The following is a 24,947-nucleotide window of genomic DNA, read 5'->3' as shown; positions in this document are numbered from 1 at the left end:
ATACTGATGAGAAAGTCTTTGTTACCCATTACAACAAATACTGATGAGAAAGTCTCAGTCATCCATTACAACAAACACTGATGAGAAAGTCTTTGGCATCCATTACAACAAATACTGATGAGAAAGTCTTTGTTACCCATTACAACAAATACTGATGAGAAAGTCTTTGTTACCCATTACAACAAACACTGATGAGAAAGTCTTTGTTACCCATTACAACAAATACTGATGAGAGAGTCTCAGTCATCCATTACAACAAACACTGATGAGAAAGTCTTTGGCATCCATTACAACAAACACTGATGAGAAAGTCTTTGTCATCCATTACAACAAACACTGATGAGAAAGTCTCAAACATCCATTACAACAGCTACCGATGAGAAAGTCTTTGTCATCCATTACAACAAATACTGATGAGAAAGTCTTTGTCATCCATTACAACAAACACTGATGAGAAAGTTTCAGTCATTCATTACAACAAATACTGATGAGAAAGTCTTAGTCACCCATTACAACAAATACTTATGAGAAAGCCTCAGTCATCCATTGCAACAACTACTGATGAGAATGTGTGTGTGTGTGAGTGTGTGTGTGTGTGTGTGTGTGTGTGTGTGTGTGTAGCAATAAAGTGGTAAGGGTCTCTGGTCTACAGTAGCACTTATGTAAACAAATTCACAAAATAATTACACGACACGGTTTGTTCTACATGTTTCGGGGAGAAGTGAAGAAGCTATTCAACACATCGATGTCTGCAACAAAACGAATGTATTCAACGAGTTAATGTCTGTAACAACATGAATATATTTAACATGTCAATGTTGTAACATGTACATGCATTCAACACGCCAATGTCTGATTGTATTCAATTTGTCAATGTCGGTAAGAATATGAATGTCTGTACAAACATTTCACCTAGGACATGTGAGCACCATGTGACACAAGAAGATCTATCAAGTCTTCTCGTCCCTGCGATGATGCTATGTTGGCTGCTGTTTTACGTCTCTTGTTTTTGGCGTTGACGTCCACAATAACTTTGGAGACGATATACTTGACCACCTCCATCTGTCCATTCTGACAGGCTAAGTGAAGGATGTTGTTACCTCTTTTATCCACGAGTGACGGATCAGTTCCTTTATTTAAGAGTAACTCAACTACTTCTTTATGTCCTTCTTCTGCTGCCATCATCATTGGTGTCTTCGTCTTCCATCCTCTGCTGTTGATGTCCACTATGTCCTGTGAGAGGACATACTTGACCACCTCCACATGTCCCATCTGACAGGCTAAGTGAAGGATGTTGTTACCTTTTTTATCCATGAGTGACGCATCAGCTCCTTTATTTACGAGTAACTCTACCACTTCTTTATGTCCGCTTTCTGCTGCAATCATCACCGGTGATCGCTTCTTCAATCCTCTCCTGTTAATGTCCACCATGTCCTGTGAGACGATATACTTCACTAGCTCCATCTGTCCCCTCTGACAGGCTAAGTGAAGGAGATTGTTACCTCTTTTATCCACGAGTGACGCATCAGCTCCTTTACTTACGAGTAACTCTACTACTTCTTTATATCCTTCTTCTGCTGCCCTCATCATTGGCGTCCGCTTCCTCCATCCTCTGCTGTTGATGTTTACTGTGTCCTGTGAGAGCAAATACTTCACAACATCCACATGTCCATTAACACAGGCCAAGTGAAGGACGTTGCTACCATCAGCATTATATGCTAGTGACAAATCAGCTCCTTTTTTTACGAGTAACTCTACAACTTCTTTGTGTCCGTTTTTTGCTGCCCTCATCATCGGTGTTTGCTTGTACCGTCCTCTGCTGTTAACGTCCACTGTGTCCTGTGAGAGCAAATACTTCACCACATCCACATGGCCATAAAAACAGGCCAAGTGAAGGACGTTGCTTCCAGGAGTATTATATGCTAGTGACAAATCAGCTCCTTTTTTAACGAGTAACTCTACCACTTCTTTGTGTCCGTTTCTTGCTGCCAGCATAACAGGTGTCGTTGTCTGCCGTCCTCTGCCATTGATGTCAACTATGTCCTGTGAGAGGACATACTTCACAACCTCCTTCTGTCCACATAAACAGGCCAAGTGAAGGATGTTGTCATTTTTTTCATCCACGAGTGACATGTCACCACCTTTATCCACAAGTAGCTTAACAATTTCTCTATGTCCATTCTCTGCTGCCACCATGACCGGTGTTCTCCTGCAACTTCCTCTAACATTGATATCCACCAAGTCATGTGAAAGGACATACTGCACAACCTCTACATCTCCTCCCCGACCGGCGGAGTGAAGGATGTTGTTATCGAATCTATCGACGATTGACTCATTAGCTCCTTTACTCACAAGTAATTCAACCACCTCTCTATGTCCACTACCAGCTGCCCACATCACCGGTGTCCTACCAATCCACTCGTTACAATTAATGTCCGTCCCTCTCTGGGACAAGATGACTTTCACCCTTGACAGGTTTCCCATCTCGGAGGCACTATGGAGGTCGCAGAACGATGGCACTGTAACACAAAGTTTTACTCGATACACATCTTGGACATCATATTGAGAGGTACAAGATTGATGTTGCAGGACATCATATGATGGCGAGAAAGCGATGGTATTTTAGTGTGCTAGCACTATAAAAAAAATAGTGTGGACTAGTACAGTCAGGTGCATGCACAGGTGCATGCACGTCTGTATGCAAGTGCAACAATCTGGAACTGGTCTTTCAATTTCACTTCACCACCTTACCTTCCACCCATATAGAGGCCTTGCATTATTGTTTAGAATGAGACGTTGTAATGTATTCCCAGTAGATAGTCGTTATTGGCTATTTGCTCTTATGTTTGTACATATTAACTACAAATACAATTGTTGCAAACTGAGGCCTCCCTCCTTCGAACTGACAGTATCTGATCAGCGCAAACAATTGTCCAGTCACTTTCTCAGACGTCACCATTTGCTCCCTCAAAGAGTCTGACAACTACCAGAACCTGACACACAAATATCCCGAAGAAGCAAGTAAGTCTATTATGGGTCAGAACATCTCGGTATCTTCAGTCAAATAATGAACAGACGTTAGGTGTTCCTTTCGATTATACAATTTGTACATGTATACTTACAGAAAAAAAGTACTGTGCATCATATAGAGTGATGTACATGTTATGTTGTTCAACACAAGAGCATAATATTTTGGCATTTGTCTGATCAATGGTTTATTATAACACATTTGTTGACAAAACCCAAACCTGGTAACAGGAGACACCCCTAAAAGAGGGGTGGTGTAACATCTCAATTAAGAGTGTCAATATCGGGTGCGTCCACCATTTCTGTTGATACAGGTAAGGCTGAGTCATAGCATTGAAGACAATAGCTGATTGAAAACGGCGTGGGCATGTTAAGCCCAGCTGAAGTAGTGTTAGCGGCTGGTTCTGGTGCTGTCTTGGGGGTCTTTCTATCTCTTTCCAGACATGTTCTATGAGGAAGAGGTCAGGGTAAACAGCCTGCCATGGCAGTACAGCAATGTTATGCTTTCTCTTACAGTCTGTTACAACACGTTCAATGTTTTGGACTTGCATTATCTTGCTGCGATGTGACATTACGTCCCTCCACTCGAACAGAGGGGAGAACATGATCAGGGCCCACTTGCACAAAGCGATCTTAGCGCTAAGATGATCGTAACTCCCATGCTTTAACATAGGCTTGCGGTAGTTGTAGCGCTAAGATCGCTTTTTGCAAGTGGGACCTGGAACCAAATGATCCTGGTAGCGTTTAAATTACCATTAACAATGATGAGTTCTCCCATGAAGGTTGATGCCTCACAATACCATCACACTGTTACCCTCAAACTGACTTTCTCCTGGACGCTGTATACATCAAACTAGACATGAAAGAAAAATTGGGCGAATTGCTTGACATCGGGCTGATATTTTGCTCCCTCAACAGGTTGTGTATATTTCTGCTACTGATCGTTCTCAACCCAGGCATTTTCCGAGCTGGTGGTGTGGCAGTTTGGTACTGATTCCGTAGGTGCAACGACTGAATGTTGTTGTTTACTTGTTTATCACTTGTTGAGAGATAATATTGTGTTTTGAATTGTCCGCCAACTTGGTTTTTCGCCATTCCTGTTTGCAGCATTCCACAGTGCGCATACGTTGGTTTCATCAAGCCTAGGCATTGTACCGTTACAATCAGTATTCTAGTGAGCACGTGGTAGCTAAACAATTAATGTATGCTGTTCACATTACAAACACAGACGAGGGAGTGATGAAGAGACGACGGAGTGATGAAGAGACGAGGGACTGATAAGGAGACGGTAAAGTGATGAAGAGACGAGGGAGTGATGAAGAGACGAGGAAGCCATGAAAGGACGAGGGAGTGATGAAGAGACGAGGGAGTCATGAAGTGACGAGAAAGTGATGAAGAGACGAGGGAGTGATGAAGAGACGGAGTGATGAAGAGACGGGGAAGCCATGAAGAGACGAGGTAGTGATGAAGAGACGAGGGAGTCATGAAGAGACGAGGGACTGATAAGGAGACGGTAAAGTGATGAAGAGACGAGGGAGTGATGAAGAGACGGAGTGATGAAGAGACGAGGAAGCCATGAAAGGACGAGGGAGTGATGAAGGGACGAGGGAGTGATGAAGAGACGAGGGACTGATAAGTAGACGGTAAAGTGATGAAGAGACGAGGGAATGATGAAGAGACGGAGTGATGAAGAGACGAGGAAGCCATGAAAGGACGAGGGAGTGATGAAGAGACGAGGGAGTCATGAAGTGACGAGAAAGTGATGAAGAGACGAGGGAGTGATGAAGAGACGGAGTGATAAAGAGACGGGGAAGCCATGAAGAGACGAGGGAGTCATGAAGAGACGAGGGAGTGATGAAGAGACGAGGGAATCATGAAGAGACGAGGGACTGATAAGGAGACGGTAAAGTGATGAAGAGACGAGGGAGTGATGAAGAGACGGAGTGATGAAGAGACGAGGAAGCCATGAAGAGACGAGGGAGTGATGAAGAGACGAGGGAGTGATGAAGAGACGAGGGAGTGATGAAGAGATGGGGGAGTCATGAAGAGACGAGGGAGTGATGAAGAGACGAGGGAGTCATGAAGTGACGAGAAAGTGATGAAGAGACGAGGTAGTGATGAAGAGACGAGGAAGTCATGAAGAGACGGGGAAGTCATGAAGAGACGAGGGAGTCATGAAGTGACGAGGGAGTCATGAAGTGACGAGAAAGTGATGAAGAGAGGAGGGAGTCATAAAGAGACGAGAAAGTGATGATGAGACGAGGGAGTGATAAAGAGACGAGAAAGTCATGAAGAGACGAGGGAGTAAAGAAGAGACGAGGGAGTAAAGAAGAGACGAGTGAGTGTTTAAGAGACGAGGGAGTGATGAAGAGACGAGGGAGTGATGAGGAGACGAGGGAGTAAAGAAGAGACGAGGGAGTAAAGAAGAGACGAGTGAGTGTTTAAGAGACGAGGGAGTGATGAAGAGACGAGGGAGTGATGAGGAGACGAGGGAGTCATGAAGAGACGAGGTAGTGATGAAGAGACGAGGGAGTAATGAAGAGACGAGGGAGTGATGAAGAGAGGAGGGAGTCATAAAGAGACGAGAAAGTGATGATGAGACGAGGGAGTGATAAAGTGACGAGAAAGTCATGAAGAGACGAGGGAGTAAAGAAGAGACGAGTGAGTGTTTAAGAGACGAGGGAGTGATGAAGAGACGAGAGAGTGATGAAGAGACGAGGGAGTAATGAAGAGACGAGGGAGTAATGAAGAGACGAGGAGTGATGAAGAGACGAGGGAGTGATGAAGAGACGAGGGAGTCATGAAGAGACGAGGGAGTCATGAAGTGACGAGAAAGTGATGAAGAGAGGAGGGAGTCATAAAGAGACGAGAAAGTGATGATGAGACGAGGGAGTGATAAAGAGACGAGAAAGTCATGAAGAGACGAGGGAGTAAAGAAGAGACGAGTGAGTGTTTAAGAGACGGGGGAGAGATAAAGAGACGAGGAGGTGACGAAGAGACGAGGGAGTGATGTCAAAATGAAAGAAGCCATCATAACATTTATTTTTGAAGACCGCCTTATATGATATGATGCTACCAATGTATTGAGACTGCCAAATAAATCCATATGGAAATAAAAAGGTTCTTAATATGAACCTCCGCCTGTTTGCTGTATCTGTGTTATATATATCCTCATAACGATCTTCAGTTAAAACGAACTAAAATCAGTGGACCCTTTAAGTTCATTATAACTGTAGTTTACTGTATGTTCGTTCTAATGGTGACTAGGAGTTTACTATTTGTGCAATAACTGTTATCTTACGATATCACTGTACAGTATTCGCAATTCATATGTTTGCTCTCGTAAGCTTTCCATTGTCGTTTTCCAGAAGTTAATACGTTGTTCTTGGTATTTATGATTTACGTCTGATCCGAAAGGTGGTGAGTTGAGATGAGGTGAAATTGGGTTTAACATCGCCTCCAAGATTATTGCACTTACATAGCGACGTACATGCCCGTGTGTGTGTGTGGCAGCTTGTAGTATTCCGGACTGATGCTGATGTATAGTGCTCACTGACATGCCGCAGTTTAACATGAATACACCACGGTTGATAATGATTTACATCTTATTTGAGTGAGTGAGTGAGTAAGGTTTAACGCTGCTCTTTACAGTATTCAAGTTATATCGCGGCGTGTCAGCTTAATTAGGGAGGAAAGCCCGAAGTTATGCAGGCCTCAGACGTTTACCACTTCAGTGAAACCCATGAGCACTGGTATGGTGCTGACAAACCAGAAACACAATCGGGGCGAACCGGGATTCGAACCCATAATCATAGGTTTCTGGTGTGCACAAGGGACGCAACTCTGCACAGCGAATCGCGGCGCCTTAAACGACTGGGCCACCCGTGCCCCCACATCTTATTTGAAAGGTAACATAAGGGTTGACTATAGAACATATAACAAGCCTTATTATATATCAAAGATGACACAAATATAATGTTGTCATGGACATCCATAAACAGAAATGTAAGAGAAACTTGTAACATTAACATTCGATAGCTTCCTGTATCAGGGTCAAAACCGAGGATCTTGCCTCTCTATGACTACGTCTATGTCTCTGGCAGTTTTCCATGCAATTAAAGGATATTGTTACACAGACTGTACACAATACAGTTACTAATAGTGACAAAGTGAGTTATTGTGAGAGAAAATTGGGAATAAATACATGATGATTAATAATAATTAATGGTGACTGTCCCACAACTGTCATATCGATTTATTTACGACAACAATTTTCTGAATGAACATTGAATTCCAAAGGCTAATTACCCTAGATGCACTGGAAACTTAATGTGCAAGTATGTCACTGATAATTTATACATTAATCAACGTCAGAACAACGCCTTGTCAGAACACGCAGACAGTAAGTCAGCTAGATATAAATCAGCTTGACACAAAGCTTGACATACATCAGCTTGACATAAATCAGCCTGACATAAATTAGTTGGACATAAATCAGCCGAACATCGATCAGCTTGACATAAATCTGCTGGACATAAATCAGCCAGACATAAACCAGCTGGACATAAATCAGCCTGACATAAATCAGCTGGACATAAATTAGGTGCACATAAATCAGCCGAACATCGATCAGCTGCACATAAATCGGCTTGACATAAAATAGCTGAACAAAAAGCTTGACATAAATCAGTTGGACATAAATCAGCTGGACATAAATCAGCTGGACATAAATTAGGTGCACATAAATCAGCCGATCATCGATCAGCTGGGCATAAATCGGCTTGACATAAATTAGCTGGACAAAAAGGTTGACATAAATCAATTGGACATAAATCAGCTGGACATAAATCAGCTGGACATAAATTAGGTGCACATAAATCAGCTGAACATCGATGAGCTTGACATAAATCAGTTGGACATAAATCAGCTGGACATAAATCAGCTGGACATAAATTAGGTGCACATAAATCAGCCGAACATCGATCAGCTGGACATAAATCGGCTTGACATAAATTAGCTGGACAAAAAGCTTGACATAAATCAGCTTGACATAAATCAGCCGGACATAAATCAGCTGGACATAAATTAGCTGGACAAAAAGCTTGACATAAATCAGCTTGACATAAATCAGCCGGACATAAATCAGCTGGACATAAATCAGTTGGACATAAATCCGCCGGACATGAACATAACTGCTTTTTTAAATAAGGTTTTTGATCGATGGTCAAGGTTTGTAAACCCCACTCTAGCTCTAGTGAAATAATTTATAGACACAAACCTTCCAGACAGACGTGTTTACATCCATCCATCACAGATCGGGAAGTCAGATTGCAGACCTCGTATCCACAGGGATTAATCTGGACCTTGAGAAAGGAAAGAAAAAAATAAAGTGTCGATCTCTGACTTAAGTTTAGGCGTCAAAATATATCATGATATATAACTGTTTATTGAAGGTGTAACATGGACCTTATATCGTGATATATAACTATTTATTGAAGGTGTAACATGGACCTTTTATCGTGATATATAACTGTTTATGGAAGGTGTAACGTGGACCCTTTATCGTGATATATAACTGTTTATGGGAGGTGTAAAACTGACCTTATATCGTGATATATAACTATTTATGGAGGTTGTAACATGGACCTTTTATCGTAACATATAACTGTTTATGGAAGGTCTAACGTGGACCTTTTATCGTAATATATAACTGTTTATGGGAGGTGTAAAACTGACCTAATATCGTGATATAAAACTATTTATGGAGGGTGTAACATGGACCTTTTATCGTGATATATAACTGTTTATGGAAGGTGTAACGTGGACCTTTTATCGTGATATATAACAGTTTATTGAAGGTGTAACATGGACCTTTTATCGTGATATATAACTGTTTATGGAAGATGTAACATGGACCTTTTATCGTGATATATAACTGTTTATTGAAGGTGTAACATGGACCTTTTATCGTGATTTATAACTGTCTATTGAAGGTGTAACATGGACCTTTTATCGTGATATATAACTGTTTATGGTAGGTGTATCATGGACCTTTTATCGTGATATATAACTGTTTATGAAAGGTGTAACATGGACCTTTTATCATGATATATAACTGTTTATTGAAGGTGTAACATGGACCTTTTATCGTGATGTATAGCTGTTTATGGAAGGTGTAACATGGAGTTTTTATCATGATATATAACTGTTTATTGAAGGTGTGACGTGGACCTTTTATCGTGATATATAAGTGTTTATGGAAGGTGTAACATTGACCTTATATCGTGATATATAACTATTTATAGAGGGTGTAACGTGGACCTTAAATCGACATACAGTCAATGCCTCCAGAAGGGCCGTTCAGCTCTCCGCTTTTTATTTCCTCAAACACCATGATGTCGCAATGAAATGACAATCACACTGATATTTCTGCCACTAAAGCTGGTCAAATGTACTTTTAGAGTCATACCGACTCCGTGGTCAATAAGATGGATTGAATGCAAGGTCGTTGGTTCGATCCTCGACCGCATCATACCAAAAGACCATAAAAGGTGGTAAAACAAGAGCTGGACACGCACGTGCGTGCGTGCGTGTTGCGAAATAGAAGGTCATGGATGAATGTCGACACGCGACTTTTAGTGTCAAAACAGCTGCGTACCAAATGTTACTGTTTCATTGAATTAAGTTGTTTGGGGAATATTATCTCACAAAGGGACAAATTCTGTTCAGCCCAGCAATAATAATGGTAACACACTATTTTCAGAAGACCTCCGCTGTTCAATTGCCGGCATCGGAAGATCTCGGACTTTTCAAATTATAATTACCAATAGCGCTGAGTTTAAGTGTTTGCGTTCAAGATTATTGCACTTAAATAGCGACGTGCATGCATGCGTGTGTGTGGCTGCTTGTACTCGTCCAGAATAATACTGATTTTATAGTGTTTGCCCACAGATATACCATACCCAGCTTAACATGAAAAACCGACTCAGACACAGTTTTAATGCTTCCGAGCCAAACAGTCGTTGTGTGAGGGAAGGGTTGTGAGGGAAGGGTTGTGAGGGAAGGGCTGTGAGGGAAGGGCTGTGAGGGAAGTGATGTGAGGGACGGGGTCAGGGAAGGCCTGTGAGGAAAGGGTTGTGAGGGAAGTGTTGTGATGTACGCGGGGAGGGAAGGGACGTGAGGGAACTGTTGTGAGAGACGGGGTGAGAGGGAAGGGTTGTGAGAGAAGGGCTGAGAGGAAAGGGGTTGTGAGGGAAGGGTTGTGAGGGAAGGGTTGTGAAGGAAGTGTTTTGAGGGCCGGGGAGAGGGAAGGGTTGTGAGGAAAGGGTTGTGAAGGGAGTTTTGTGGGGGCGGGGAGAGGGAAGGGTTGTGAGGGAAGGGTTGTGAGGTAAGTGTTGTGAGGGAAGTGCTGTGAGAGAAGTGTTGTGAGGGAAGTGCTGTGAGGAACGGGTTGTGAGGTAAGTGCTGTGAGGGACGGGCAGAGTGAAGGGTTGTGAGGGAAGTGCTGTGAGGGAAGGGTTGTGAGGTTAGTGCTGTGAGGGACGGGGAGAGGGATGGGGAAAGGGAAGGGTTGTGAGGGAAAGGTTGTGAGAGAAGTGTTGTGAGGGACGGGGAGAGGGACGGGGAGAGGGAAGGGTTGTGAGGGAAGGGTTGTGAGAGAAGGGCTGTGAGGGAAGGGTTGTGAGAGAAGGGTTGTGAGGGAAGGGTTGTGAAGGAACTGCTGTGAGGGAGAGGGAAGGGTTGTGAGGGAAGTGCTGTCAGAGAAGTGTTGTGAGGGAAGTGTTGTGAGAGAAGGGTTGTGAGGGAAGGGTTGTGAGGGAAGTGTTGTGAGAGAAGGGTTGTGAGGGAAGGGTTGTGAGGGAAGGGCTGTGAGAGAAGGGTTGTGAGGGAAGGGTTGTTAGCGAAGTGTTGTGAGGGAAGTGTTGTGAGGGAAGGGATGTGAAGGAAGTGTTGTGAGGGAAGGGTTGTGAGGGAACGGTTGTGAGGGAAGTGCTGTGACGGACGGGGAGAGGGAAGTGTTGTGAGGGAAGTGTTGTGAGGGAAGTGCTGTCAGAGAAGTGTTGTGAGCGAAGTGTTGTGAGGGAAGTGTTGCGAGGGAAGTGTTGTCAGAGAAATGTTGTGAGCGAAGTGTTGTGAAGGAAGGGTTGTGAGGGAAGTGTTGTGAGCGAAGTGTTGTCAACGAAGTGTTGTGAGGGACGGGGAGAGGGAAGGGTTGTGAGGGAAGGGTTGTGAGGGACGGGGAGAGGGAAGGGTTGTGAGGGAAGTGCTGTTAGGGACGGGGAGAGGGAAGGGTTGTGCGGGAAGTGTTGTGAGGGAAGTGCTGTCAGAGAAGTGTTGTGAGCGAAGTGTTGTGAGGGAAGTGTTGCGAGAAAAGTGTTGTCAGAGAAGTGTTGTGAGTCAAGTGTTGTGAGGGAAGGGTTGTGAGGGAAGTGTTGTGAGCGAAGAGTTGTCAACGAAGTGTTGTAAGGGAAGTGTTGTGAGGGACGGGGAGAGGGACGGGGAGAGGGACGGGGAGAGGGAAGGGTTGTGAGGGACGGGGAGAAGGACGGGGAGAGGGAAGGGTTGTGAGGGACGCGGAGAAGGACGGGGAGAGGGAAGGGTTGTGAGGGACGGGGAGAAGGACGGGGAGAGGGAAGGGTTGTGAGGGACGGGGAGAGGGACGGGGAGAGGGAAGTGTTGTGAGGGACGGGGAGAAGGACGGGGAGAGGGAAGGGTTGTGAGGGAAGGGTTGTGAGAGAAGTGTTTTGAGGGAAGGGTTGTGGAGGAAGTGCTGTGAAGGACGGGGTGTGGGAAGCGACGTGAGGGTCGGGGTGAGGGACGGAATCAAGGATGAGGTGAGGGAAGTGTTGTGAGGGACGTGTTCTGAGGGACGGGTTGTGAGGGAAGGGTTGTGAGGGAACGGTTGTGAGGGAAGCGCTGTGAGGGACGGGGAGAGGGACGGGGAGAGGGAAGGGTTGTGAGGGAAGTGTTGTGAGGGAAGTGCTGTCAGAGAAGTGTTGTGAGCGAAGTGTTGTCAGGGAAGTGTTGTGAGGGAAGTGCTGTCACAGAAGTGTTGTGAACGAAGTGTTGTTAGGGAAGTGCTGTGAGGGAAGGGTTGTGAGGGAAGTGTTGTGAGCGAAGTGTTGTATGGGAAGGGTTGTGTGGGAAGTGTTGTGAGGGAAGTGCTGTGAGGGAAGGGTTGTCAGGAAAGTGTTGTGAGGGAAGTGCTGTCAGAGAAGTGTTGTGAGCGAAGTTTTGTGAGGGAAGTGTTGTGAGGGAAGTGCTGTCAGAGAAGTGTTGTGAGCGAAGTGTTGTGAGGGAAGAGCTGTGAGGGAAGGGTTGTGATGTACGCGTGGAGGGAAGGGTTGTGAGGTAAGTGCTGTTAGGGAAGGGTTGTGAGGTTAGTGCTGTGAGGGACGGGGAGAGGGACGAGGAGAGGGAAGGGTTGTGAGGGAAGTGTTGTGAGGGACGGGGAGAGGGACGTGGAGAGGGACGGGTTGTGGGAAGGGTTGTGAGGGAAGGGTTGTGAGAGAATGGCTGTGAGGGAAGGGTTGTGAGGGAAGGGTTGTGAGAGAAGGGTTGTGAGGGAAGGGTTGTGAGGGAAGGGTTGTGAGGGAAGGGTTGTGAGGGAAGGGTTGTGAGGGAAGGGTTGTGAGGGAAGGGTTGTGAGAGAAGGGCTGTTAGGGAAGGGTTGTGAGAGAAGGGTTGTGAGGGAAGGGTTGTGAAGGAACTGCTGTGAGGGAGAGGGAAGGGTTGTGAGGGAAGAGCTGTCAGAGAAGTGTTGTGAGGGAAGTGTTGTGAGAGAAGGGTTGTGAGGGAAGGGTTGTGAGGGAAGTGTTGTGAGGGAAGTGCTGTGAGGGAAGTGTTGTGAGCGAAGTGTTTTGAGGGAAGTGTTGTGAGGGAAGGGTTGTGAGGGAAGTGTTGTGAGGGAAGTGCTGTGAGGGAAGGGTTGTGAGGGAAGTGCTGTGAGGGGAGGGTTGTGAGGGAAGTGTTGTGAGGGACGGGGAGAGGGAAGGATTGTGAGGGAAGTGTTTTGAGGGAAAGGTTGTGAGGGAAGTGTTGTGAAGGAAGGGTTGTCAGAGAAGTGTTGTGAGCGAAGTGTTGTGAGGGAAGTGCTGTGAGGGAAGGGTTGTGAGGGAAGTGTTGTGAGCGAAGTGTTGTGAGGGAAGGGTTGTCCGGGAAGGGTTGTGAGAGAAGTGCTCTGAGGGAAGTGTTGTGAGAGAAGGGCCTAGAGGGAAGGGTTGTGAGCGAAGTTTTTTGAGGGAAGTGTTGTGAGGGAAGTGTTGTGAGGGAAGGGTTGTGAGGGAAGGGTTGTGAGGGAAGTGTTGTGAGGGAAGTGCTGTGAGGGAAGGGTTGAGAGGGACGGGGAGAGGGGAGGGTTGTGAGGGAAGTGTTGTGAGAGAAGGGTTGTGAGGGAAAGGTTGTGAGGGAAGTGTTGTGAAGGAAGTGCTGTGAAGGACGGGGTGTGGGAAGCGACGTGAGGGTCGGGGTGAGGGACGCAATCAGGGATGAGGTGAGGGGAGTGTTGTGAGGGAAGGGTTGTGAGGGACGTGTTGTGAGGGACGGGTTGTGAGGGAAGGGTTGTGAGAGAAGGGTTGTGAGAGAAGTGTTTTGAGGGAAGGGTTGTGAAGGAAGTGCTGTGAAGGACGGGGTGTGGGAAGCGACTTGAGGGTCGGGGTGAGGGACGGAATCAGGGATCAGGTGAGGGAAGTGTTGTGAGCTAAGTGTTGTGAGGGAAGGGTTGTGAGGGAAGGGTTATGAGAGAAGTGCCCTGAGTGAAGTGTTGTGAGAGAAGGGCTGTGAGGGAAGGGTTGTGAGCGAAGTGTTTTGAGGGAAGTGTTGTGAGGGAAGGGTTGTGAGGGAGGTCCTGTGAGGGGAGGGTTGTGAGGGAAGTGTTGTGAGGGGAGGGTTGTGAGGGAAGTGTTGTGAGGGACGGGGAGAGGGAAGGATTGTGAGGGAAGTGTTGTGAGGGAAGGGTTGTGAGGGAAAGGTTGTGAGGGAAGTGTTGTGAAGGAAGGGTTGTCAGATAAGTGTTGTGAGCGAAGTGTTGTGAGGGAAGTGCTGTGAGGGAAGGGTTGTGAGGGAAGTGTTGTGAGCGAAGTGTTGTGAGGGAAGTGTTGTGAGGGAAGGGTTGTGAGAGAAGGGTTGTGAGAGAAGTGCTGTGAGGGAAGGGTTGTGAGGGACGGGGAGAGCGAAGTGTTGTGAGGGAAGGGTTGTGAGGGAAGGGTTGTGAGGTTAGTGCTGTGAGGGGCGGGGAGAGGGATGGGGAAAGGGAAGGGTTGTGAGGGAAAGGTTGTGAGAGAAGTGTTGTGAGGGACGGGGAGAGGGACGGGGAGAGGGAAGGGTTGTGAGGGAAGGGTTGTGAGAGAAGGGCTGTGAGGGAAGGGTTGTGAGAGAAGGGTTGTGAGGGAAGGGTTGTGAAGGAACTGCTGTGAGGGAGGGGGAAGGGTTGTGAGGGAAGTGCTGTCAGAGAAGTGTTGTGAGGGAAGTGTTGTGAGCGAAGTGTTGTGAGGGAAGTGTTGCGAGGGAAGTGTTGTCAGAGAAATGTTGTGAACGAAGTGTTGTGAGGGAAGTGCTGTGAGGGAAGGGTTGTGAGGGAAGTGTTGTGAGCGAAGTGTTGTGAGGGAAGTGCTGTGAGGGAAGGGTTGTGAGGGAAGTGTTGTGAGCGAAGTGTTGTGAGGGAAGGGTTGTGTGGGAAGTGTTGTGAGGGAAGTGCTGTGAGGGAAGGGTTGTGAGGAAAGTGTTGTGAGGGAAGTGCTGTCAGAGAAGTGTTGTGAGCGAAGTTTTGTGAGGGAAGTGTTGTGAGGGAAGTGCTGTCAGAGAAGTGTTGTGAACGAAGTGTTGTGAGGGAAGTGCTGTGAGGGAAGGGTTGTGAGGGAAGTGTTGTGAGCGAAGTGTTGTGAGGGAAGTGCTGTGAGGGAAGGGTTGTGAGGAAAGTGTTGTGAGGGAAGTGCTGTCAGAGAAGTGTTGTGAGCGAAGTTTTGTGAGGGAAGTGTTGTGAGGGAAGTGCTGTCAGAGAAGTGTTGTGAGCGAAGTGTTGTGAGGGAAGAGCTGTGAGGGAAGGGTTGTGAGGGAAGTGTTGTGAGGGAAGAGCTGTGAGGGAAGGGTTGTGAGGGAAGTGTTGTGATGTACGCGTGGAGGGAAGGGTTGTGAGGTAAGTGCTGTTAGGGAAGGGTTGTGAGGTTAGTGCTGTGAGGGACGGGGAGAGGGACGAGGAGAGGGAAGGGTTGTGAGGGAAGTGTTGTGAGGGACGGGGAGAGGGACGGGGAGAGGGACGGGTTGTGGGAAGGGTTGTGAGGGAAGGGTTGTGAGAGAATGGCTGTGAGGGAAGGGTTGTGAGGGAAGGGTTGTGAGAGAAGGGTTGTGAGGGAAGGGTTGTGAGGGAAGGGTTGTGAGAGAAGGGCTGTTAGGGAAGGGTTGTGAGAGAAGGGTTGTGAGGGAAGGGTTGTGAAGGAACTGATGTGAGGGAGAGGGACGGGGAGAGGGACGGGTTGTGGGAAGGGTTGTGAGGGAAGGGTTGTGAGAGAATGGCTGTGAGGGAAGGGTTGTGAGGGAAGGGTTGTGAGAGAAGGGTTGTGAGGGAAGGGTTGTGAGGGAAGGGTTGTGAGGGAAGGGTTGTGAGGGAAGGGCTGTTAGGGAAGGGTTGTGAGAGAAGGGTTGTGAGGGAAGGGTTGTGAAGGAACTGCTGTGAGGGAGAGGGAAGGGTTGTGAGGGAAGTGCTGTCAGAGAAGTGTTGTGAGGGAAGTGTTGTGAGAGAAGGGTTGTGAGGGAAGGGTTGTGAGGGAAGTGTTGTGAGAGAAGGGTTGTGAGGGAAGGGTTGTGAGGGAAGTGTTGTGAGAGAAGGGCTGTGAGGGAAGTGTTGTGAGCGAAGTGTTTTGAGGGAAGTGTTGTGATGGAAGGGTTGTGAGGGAAGTGTTGTGAGGGGAGGGTTGTGAGGGAAGTGTTGTGAGAGAAGGGTTGTGAGGGAAGGGTTGTGAGGGAAGTGTTGTGAGAGAAGGGTTGTGAGGGAAGGGTTGTGAGGGAAGTGTTGTGAGAGAAGGGCTGTGAGGGAAGTGTTGTGAGCGAAGTGTTTTGAGGGAAGTGTTGTGATGGAAGGGTTGTGAGGGAAGTGTTGTGAGGGAAGTGCTGTGAGGGAAGGGTTGTGAGGGAAGTGCTGTGAGGGGAGGGTTGTGAGGGAAGTGTTGTGAGGGACGGGGAGAGGGAAGGATTGTGAGGGAAGTGTTTTGAGGGAAAGGTTGTGAGGGAAGTGTTGTGAAGGAAGGGTTGTCAGAGAAGTGTGAGCGAAGTGTTGTGCGGGAAGTGCTGTGAGGGAAGGGTTGTGAGGGAAGTGTTGTGAGCGAAGTGTTGTGAGGGAAGGGTTGTCCGGGAAGGGTTGTGAGAGAAGTGCTCTGAGGGAAGTGTTGTGAGAGAAGGGCTGTGAGGGAAGGGTTGTGAGCGAAGTTTTTTGAGGGAAGTGTTGTGAGGGAAGTGTTGTGAGGGAAGTGTTGTGAGGGAAGGGTTGTGAGGGAAGTGTTGTGAGGGAAGTGCTGTAAGGGAAGGGTTGAGAGGGACGGGGAGAGGGGAGGGTTGTGAGGGAAGTGTTGTGAGAGAAGGGTTGTGAGGGAAAGGTTCTGAGGGAAGTGTTGTGAAGGAAGGGTTCTGAAGGAAGTGCTGTGAAGGACGGGGTGTGGGAAGCGACGTGAGGGTCGGGGTGAGGGACGCAATCAGGGATGAGGTGAGGGGAGTGTTGTGAGGGAAGGGTTGTGAGGGACGTGTTGTGAGGGACGGGTTGTGAGGGAAGGGTTGTGAGAGAAGTGTTGTGAGGGAAGGGTTGTGAGGGACGGGGAGAGGGACGGGTTGTGAGGAAAGTGTTGTGAGGGACGGGGAGAGGGACGGGTTGTGAGGGAAGGGTTGTGAATGAAGTGTTTTGAGGGAAGGGTTGTGAAGGAAGTGCTGTGAAGGACGGGGTGTGGGAAGCGACTTGAGGGTCGGGGTGAGGGACGGAATCAGGGATGAGGTGAGGGAAGTGTTGTGAGCTAAGTGTTGTGAGGGAAGGGTTGTGAGGGAAGGGTTATGAGAGAAGTGCCCTGAGGGAAGTGTTGTGAGAGAAGGGCTGTGAGGGAAGGGTTGTGAGCGAAGTGTTTTGAGGGAAGTGTTGTGAGGGAAGGGTTGTGAGGGAGGTCCTGTGAGGGGAGGGTTGTGAGGGAAGTGTTGTGAGGGGAGGGTTGTGAGGGAAGTGTTGTGAGGGACGGGGAGAGGGAAGGATTGTGAGGGAAGTGTTGTGAGGGAAGGGTTGTGAGGGAAAGGTTGTGAGGGAAGTGTTGTGAAGGAAGGGTTGTCAGATAAGTGTTGTGAGCGAAGTGTTGTGAGGGAAGTGCTGTGAGGGAAGGGTTGTGAGGGTAGTGTTGTGAGCGAAGTGTTGTGAGGGAAGTGTTGTGAGGGAAGGGTTGTGAGAGAAGGGTTGTGAGAGAAGTGCTGTGAGGGAAGGGTTGTGAGGGACGGGGAGAGCGAAGTGTTGTGAGGGAAGGGTTGTGAGGGAAGGGTTGTGAGGTTAGTGCTGTGAGGGGCGGGGAGAGGGATGGGGAAAGGGAAGGGTTGTGAGGGAAAGGTTGTGAGAGAAGTGTTGTGAGGGACGGGGAGAGGGACGGGGAGAGGGAAGGGTTGTGAGGGAAGGGTTGTGAGAGAAGGGCTGTGAGGGAAGGGTTGTGAGAGAAGGGTTGTGAGGGAAGGGTTGTGAAGGAACTGCTGTGAGGGAGAGGGAAGGGTTGTGAGGGAAGTGCTGTCAGAGAAGTGTTGTGAGGGAAGTGTTGTGAGAGAATGGTTGTGAGGGAAGGGTTGTGAGGGAAGTGTTGTGAGAGAAGGGTTGTGAGGGAAGGGTTGTGAGGGAAGGGCTGTGAGAGAAGGGTTGTGAGGGAAGTGTTGTGAGGGAAGGGATGTGAAGGAAGTGTTGTGAGGGAAGGGTTGTGAGGGAACGGTTGTGAGGGAAGTGCTGTGACGGACGGGGAGAGGGACGGGGAGAGGGAAGTGTTGTGAGGGAAGTGTTGTGAGGGAAGTGCTGTCAGAGAAGTGTTGTGAGCGAAGTGTTGTGAGGGAAGTGTTGCGAGGGAAGTGTTGTCAGAGAAATGTTGTGAGCGAAGTGTTGTGAAGGAAGGGTTGTGAGGGAAGTGTTGTGAGCGAAGTGTTGTCAACGAAGTGTTGTGAGGGACGGGGAGAGGGAAGGGTTGTGAGGGAAGTGTTGTGAGGGACGGGGAGAGGGAAGGGTTGTGAGGGAAGTGCTGTTAGGGACGGGGAGAGGGAAGGGTTGTGCGAGAAGTGTTGTGAGGGAAGTGCTGTCAGAGAAGTGTTGTGAGCGAAGTGTTGTGAGGGAAGTGTTGCGAGAAAAGTGTTGTCAGAGAAGTGTTGTGAGTCAAGTGTTGTGAGGGAAGGGTTGTGAGGGAAGTGTTGTGAGCGAAGAGTTGTCAACGAAGTGTTGTAAGGGAAGTGTTGTGAGGGACGGGGAGAGGGAAGGGTTGTGAGGGACGGGAGAAGGACGGGGAGAGGGAAGGGTTGTGAGGGACGGGGAGAAGGACGGGGAGAGGGAAGGGTTGTGAGGGACGGGGAGAAGGACGGGGAGAGGGAAGGGTTGTGAGGGACGGGGAGAGGGACGGGGAGAGGGAAGTGTTGTGAGGGACGGGGAGAAGGACGGGGAGAGGGAAGGGTTGTGAGGGAAGGGTTGTGAGAGAAGTGTTTTGAGGGAAGGGTTGTGGAGGAAGTGCTGTGAAGGACGGGGTGTGGGAAGCGACGTGAGGGTCGGGGTGAGGGACGGAATCAAGGATGAGGTGAGGGAAGTGTTGTGAGGGACGTGTTCTGAGGGACGGGTTGTGAGGGAAGGGTTGTGAGGGAACGGTTGTGAGGGAAGCGCTGTGAGGGACGGGGAGAGGGACGGGGAGAGGGAAGGGTTGTGAGGGAAGTGTTGTGATGGAAGTGCTGTCAGAGAAGTGTTGTGAGCGAAGTGTTGTCAGGGAAGTGTTGTGAGGGAAGTGCTGTCACAGAAGTGTTGTGAACGAAGTGTTGTTAGGGAAGTGCTGTGAGGGAAGGGTTGTGAGGGAAGTGTTGTGAGCGAAGTGTTGTGAGGGAAGGGTTGTGTGGGAAGTGTTGTGAGGAAAGTGCTGTGAGGGAAGGGTTGTGAGGAAAGTGTTGTGAGGGAAGTGCTGTCAGAGAAGTGTTGTGAGCGAAGTTTTGTGAGGGAAGTGTTGTGAGGGAAGTGCTGTCAGAGAAGTGTTGTGAGCGAAGTGTTGTGAGGGAAGAGCTGTGAGGGAAGGGTTGTGAGGGAAGTGTTGTGAGGGAAGAGCTGTGAGGGAAGGGTTGTGAGGGAAGTGTTGTGATGTACGCGTGGAGGGAAGGGTTGTGAGGTAAGTGCTGTTAGGGAAGGGTTGTGAGGTTAGTGCTGTGAGGGACGGGGAGAGGGACGAGGAGAGGGAAGGGTTGTGAGGGAAGTGTTGTGAGGGACGGGGAGAGGGACGGGGAGAGGGACGGGTTGTGGGAAGGGTTGTGAGGGAAGGGTTGTGAGAGAATGGCTGTGAGGGAAGGGTTGTGAGGGAAGGGTTGTGAGAGAAGGGTTGTGAGGGAAGGGTTGTGAGGGAAGGGTTGTGAGGGAAGGGTTGTGAGGGAAGGGTTGTGAGGGAAGGGTTGTGAGAAGAAGGGCTGTTAGGGAAGGGTTGTGAGAGAAGGGTTGTGAGGGAAGGGTTGTGAAGGAACTGCTGTGAGGGAGAGGGAAGGGTTGTGAGGGAAGTGCTGTCAGAGAAGTGTTGTGAGGGAAGTGTTGTGAGAGAAGGGTTGTGAGGGAAGGGTTGTGAGGGAAGTGTTGTGAGAGAAGGGTTGTGAGGGAAGGGTTGTGAGGGAAGTGTTGTGAGAGAAGGGCTGTGAGGGAAGTGTTGTGAGCGAAGTGTTTTGAGGGAAGTGTTGTGATGGAAGGGTTGTGAGGGAAGTGTTGTGAGGGAAGTGCTGTGAGGGAAGGGTTGTGAGGGAAGTGCTGTGAGGGGAGGGTTGTGAGGGAAGTGTTGTGAGGGACGGGGAGAGGGAAGGATTGTGAGGGAAGTGTTTTGAGGGAAAGGTTGTGAGGGAAGTGTTGTGAAGGAAGGGTTGTCAGAGAAGTGTTGTGAGCGAAGTGTTGTGAGGGAAGTGCTGTGAGGGAAGGGTTGTGAGGGAAGTGTTGTGAGCGAAGTGTTGTGAGGGAAGGGTTGTCCGGGAAGGGTTGTGAGAGAAGTGCTCTGAGGGAAGTGTTGTGAGAGAAGGGCTGTGAGGGAAGGGTTGTGAGCGAAGTTTTTTGAGGGAAGTGTTGTGAGGGAAGTGTTGTGAGGGAAGTGTTGTGAGGGAAGGGTTGTGAGGGAAGTGTTGTGAGGGAAGTGCTGTAAGGGAAGGGTTGAGAGGGACGGGGAGAGGGGAGGGTTGTGAGGGAAGTGTTGTGAGAGAAGGGTTGTGAGGGAAAGGTTCTGAGGGAAGTGTTGTGAAGGAAGGGTTGTGAAGGAAGTGCTGTGAAGGACGGGGTGTGGGAAGCGACGTGAGGGTCGGGGTGAGGGACGCAATCAGGGATGAGGTGAGGGGAGTGTTGTGAGGGAAGGGTTGTGAGGGACGTGTTGTGAGGGACGGGTTGTGAGGGAAGGGTTGTGAGAGAAGTGTTGTGAGGGAAGGGTTGTGAGGGACGGGGAGAGGGACGGGTTGTGAGGAAAGTGTTGTGAGGGACGGGGAGAGGGACGGGTTGTGAGGGAAGGGTTGTGAGAGAAGTGTTTTGAGGGAAGGGTTGTGAAGGAAGTGCTGTGAAGGACGGGGTGTGGGAAGCGACTTGAGGGTCGGGGTGAGGGACGGAATCAGGGATGAGGTGAGGGAAGTGTTGTGAGCTAAGTGTTGTGAGGGAAGGGTTGTGAGGGAAGGGTTATGAGAGAAGTGCCCTGAGGGAAGTGTTGTGAGAGAAGGGCTGTGAGGGAAGGGTTGTGAGCGAAGTGTTTTGAGGGAAGTGTTGTGAGGGAAGGGTTGTGAGGGAGGTCCTGTGAGGGGAGGGTTGTGAGGGAAGTGTTGTGAGGGGAGGGTTGTGAGGGAAGTGTTGTGAGGGACGGGAAGAGGGAAGGATTGTGAGGGAAGTGTTGTGAGGGAAGGGTCGTGAGGGAAAGGTTGTGAGGGAAGTGTTGTGAAGGAAGGGTTGTCAGAGAAGTGTTGTGAGCGAAGTGTTGTGAGGGAAGTGCTGTGAGGGAAGGGTTGTGAGGGAAGTGTTGTGAGCGAAGTGTTGTGAGGGAAGTGTTGTGAGGGAAGGGTTGTGAGAGAAGGGTTGTGAGAGAAGTGCTGTGAGGGAAGGGTTGTGAGGGACGGGGAGAGCGAAGTGTTGTGAGGGAAGGGTTGTGAGGGAAGGGTTGTGAGAGAAGTGTTGTGAGGGAAGGGTTGTGAGGGAAGTGTTGTGAGGGAAGTGCTGTGAGGGAAGGGTTGAGAGGGACGGGGAGAGGGGAGGGTTGTGAGGGAAGTGTTGTGAGGGACGGGGAGAGGGAAGGATTGTGAGGGAAGTGTTGTGAGGGAAGGGTTGTGAGGGAAAGGTTGTGAGGGAAGTGTTGTGAAGGAAGGGTTGTGAAGGAAGTGCTGTGAAGGACGGGTTGTGGGAAGCGACGTGAGGGTCGGGGTGAGGGACGGAATCAGGGATGAGGTGAGCGAAGTGTTGTGAGGGAAGGGTTGTGAGGGACGGGGAGAGGGAAGGGTTGTGAGAGAAGTGTTGTGAGGGACGGGGAGAGGGAAGGGTTGTGAGGGAAGTGTTGTGAGGGACGGGGAGAGGGAAGGGTTGTGAGGGAAGGGTTGTGAGGGACGGGGAGAGGGAACGGTTGTGAGAGAAGTGTTTTGAGGGAAGGGTTGTGAAGGAAGTGCTGTGAAGGACGGGATGTGGGAAGCGACTTGAGGGTCGGGGTGAGGGACGGAATCAGGGATGAGGTGAGCGAAGTGTTGTGAGGGAAGGGTTGTGAGGGACGTGTTGTGAGGAACGGGTTGTGAGCGAAGTGTTGTGAGGGAAGTGCTGTGAAGGAAGGATTGTGAAGGAAGTGTTGTGAGGGAAGGGACGTGAGGGACGGGGTGAGGGACGGGTTATGAGGGAAGGGTTGTGAAGGAAGTGTTGTGAAGGACGGGGTGTGAAGGAAGTGTTGTGAGAGACGGGGTGAGGGAAGGAGCGTGAGGGACGGGGTGAGGGACGGGTTGTGAGGGAAGGGTTGTGAGGGCCGGGTCATGGAAGGTCTGTGAGGGAAGGGCTGTGAAGGAAGGTCTGTGAGGGAAGGTATGTGAGGGACGGGCTGTGAGGGAAGGTCTGTAAGGGCCGGGTCAGGGAAGGTCTGTGAGGGAAGGGTTGTGAGGGCCGGGTCACGGAAGGTATGTGAGGGAAGGGCTGTGAGGGAAGGTCTGTGAGGGCCGGGTCAGGGAAGGGTTGTGAGGGAAGGTCTGTGAGGGCCGGGTCATGGAAGGTCTGTGAGGGAAGGGTTGTGAAGGGACGGGTTGAGGGAAGGAGCGTGAGGGAAGGGCTGTGAGGGCCGGGTCAGGGACGGGCTGTGAGGGAAGGGTTCAGTGACATGACATGTGGTTCCTATGATGCTTGGTACGATTCGCAAGCAACCCACATACACACACATTCATTTGACATAAATACAACTTACATGGGGATGACTCGTTGGACGGCCACTGGGTACGCCCGTCATCTCCTTGGATTCATCAACTGATTGACGACAGTACGCGAAAACGAAGGAATCTTGTATGCATTTAAGTTGGCACAACTTGAAGTCAATATTTCTAAAAGTGACAGATCTGACTTTCAATTTCTCTGTCATCTGAAGTTCACACTGGCCATTTGTTCTGTATGTTGAAAGTACCAACATGAAGTAAATAGCCAGCTGCAGACTGCTACTTAAACACAGTGACATCGTCTTGACGTGTTCACAGAGCACAGGTTCAACAAACTGGTTAGACGAGTACCAGAGACTGTAACACAACCAGCTTGAATGACTCCTGCCTTTAAGCAGGACTGTTGCGCATGACGACGATGACTCAAAATATAGCCTACGTGTCGATTTGCTGACATGGGTCGTTTGGACCATGCTTTTATAAATACATGGTGTTGTTCTACATAAAGGTCTGCAGTTAGGTAAGTGAGGGATTTCAGTTCCATCATCTACACAATCAGCCTAACAGCCCCACCACCTGCACCACCATCAGTCCAACAGACCCATCACCTACACCACCATCACGTCAAACGTCCAATCACCTACACCACCATTAGCCAAGCAGTCCCATCAGCTACAACACCATCAGCCCAACAGCCCCATCACCTACACCACCATCCGTCTAAAGAGTCCCATCAACTACACCACTAGCAGCCCAACAGTCCCATCACCTACACCACCATCCGCCCAAGAGTCCCATCACCTACACAACCATCAACCCAACAGTCCCATCACCTACACAACCATCAGCCCAACAGTCCCGTCACCTACACCACTAGCAGCCAAACAGTCCCATCACCTACACCGCTATCAGCCCGACAAGCTCATCACCTACACCACAAGCATCCCAACGGCCCCATCACTTACACCACCATCCGTCTAAAGAGTCCCATCAACTATCCCACTAGCAGCCCAACAGTCCCATCGCCTATACCACTATTAGCCTAACAGTCCCATCACCTGCACCACCATCAGCCAAACAGCCCCATCACCTGCACCACCATCAACCTAACAGTCCCATCACCTACACCACCATCAACCCAACAGTCCGATCACTTGCACCACCATCAACCTAACAGTCCCATCACCTACACCACCATCAGCCTAACAGTCCCATAACCTACACCACCATCAACCTAACAGTCCGATCACTTGCACCACCATCAACCCAACAATCGCATCGGATACACCACAATCATCCTAGTCACCCATCACGACCAACTCCAAGGTCCCCAATTCTTTTCCCAAATGTTCCATTGTTTTCATTGTTATTCTAGTTACACAATAAAACAAAGCTCCGCCATGTCCACCATTATTTCTTCATATTCCATTTTGTATTTAGCAGAAAAGAATATTTGGTAATTTCCTATCTACCTCATCATAACTGACAAAAACAAGTTCGTTAGACATATTATCCAACGTTGATGTGCTCAGTTCCAGTTCATTTTTGATCTTTGTCAGCCTGGAAATAATATCAGCAAAGGTGGAGATGTACTATCATACACTTCCAAAGTTACAGGGATGTTATGTGTGTAATGTGCTATTTGATATGTCATATGTGTAATAGCATGTGATATGTGACACGTGTTGACAAGTGTATGATATGGAGATATATTGTGTGTTTCCAAGTTCATATTAATATATAATGCACTGTAATGTATATTCTATTTCTTGTAAAATCTAGGCAGTGAAAGTCATCGACATCCACAAAGTAGCAATCGATCAATTGTAAACACGCCCTAAGATTAACAATATTTTCCAAACAATCAATGTCTGTCTGTCACCACTATTGAATTGAACTGGATAATCGTAACACATATAATAGTATCATTTCAATAACTCAAAAATAGTTATCAAAAATAAAAAAATCTTCTTGTCCCGTTTGACTTGGATTTTTGACCCCTCTCAATGCGTGAACCTATTGTTTACTTGCCAAAGTGTCATAGTGACAACGTTAACACTAAAATTTTCTTTTCCAGGGGAACAATCGCTTCATCATCGTCGACAAAAAGGGAGGTGAGGTGAAATGGGGTTTAACGACGCGTCCAAGATTATTGCACTTGTATGGCGACGTGCATGAACATGTGTGCATGTGGCTGCTTGTACTTGTCCGGACTGATGCCGATTAATAGTGCTAGTCACATACCATGCAGCAGTTTATAGCAATGCATAACCCACTCAGACACAGTGTACTGACTACGAGCCGACCAGTCCTTGTTTTAGCCCCTTAATGCCGAGCGCCAG

The 24,947-nt window shown here is 48.8% G+C and overlaps 2 protein-coding genes across 2 annotated transcripts; both read right to left on the bottom strand.

Moving 5' to 3' along the window:
- Positions 1-912: 912 nt before the first annotated feature.
- Positions 913-9,421, bottom strand: LOC124126703 (serine/threonine-protein phosphatase 6 regulatory ankyrin repeat subunit A-like). Its single transcript, XM_048401853.1, has 2 exons — positions 9,364-9,421; positions 913-2,519 (listed from the first exon to the last, which is right to left on the bottom strand). Exons 1-2 carry the CDS (start codon positions 9,419-9,421, stop codon positions 913-915), a joined length of 1,665 nt encoding a protein of 554 aa, XP_048257810.1.
- Positions 9,422-18,391: 8,970 nt separating this feature from the next.
- Positions 18,392-22,220, bottom strand: LOC125383524 (vegetative cell wall protein gp1-like). The gene is made up of 2 exons (XM_048401851.1): positions 21,878-22,220; positions 18,392-18,951 (listed from the first exon to the last, which is right to left on the bottom strand). The coding sequence occupies exons 1-2, from the start codon at positions 22,218-22,220 to the stop codon at positions 18,392-18,394; spliced, it is 903 nt and encodes a 300-aa protein (XP_048257808.1).
- Between the last annotated feature and the right edge of the window lie 2,727 nt (positions 22,221-24,947).

The sequence above is a fragment of the Haliotis rufescens genome, unplaced genomic scaffold (genome assembly GCF_023055435.1).
Source record: "Haliotis rufescens isolate VD_foot unplaced genomic scaffold, xgHalRufe1.0.p SCAF_24, whole genome shotgun sequence".
NCBI lineage: Eukaryota > Metazoa > Mollusca > Gastropoda > Lepetellida > Haliotidae > Haliotis > Haliotis rufescens.
This window is presented reverse-complemented; position numbering and strand designations above follow the sequence as displayed.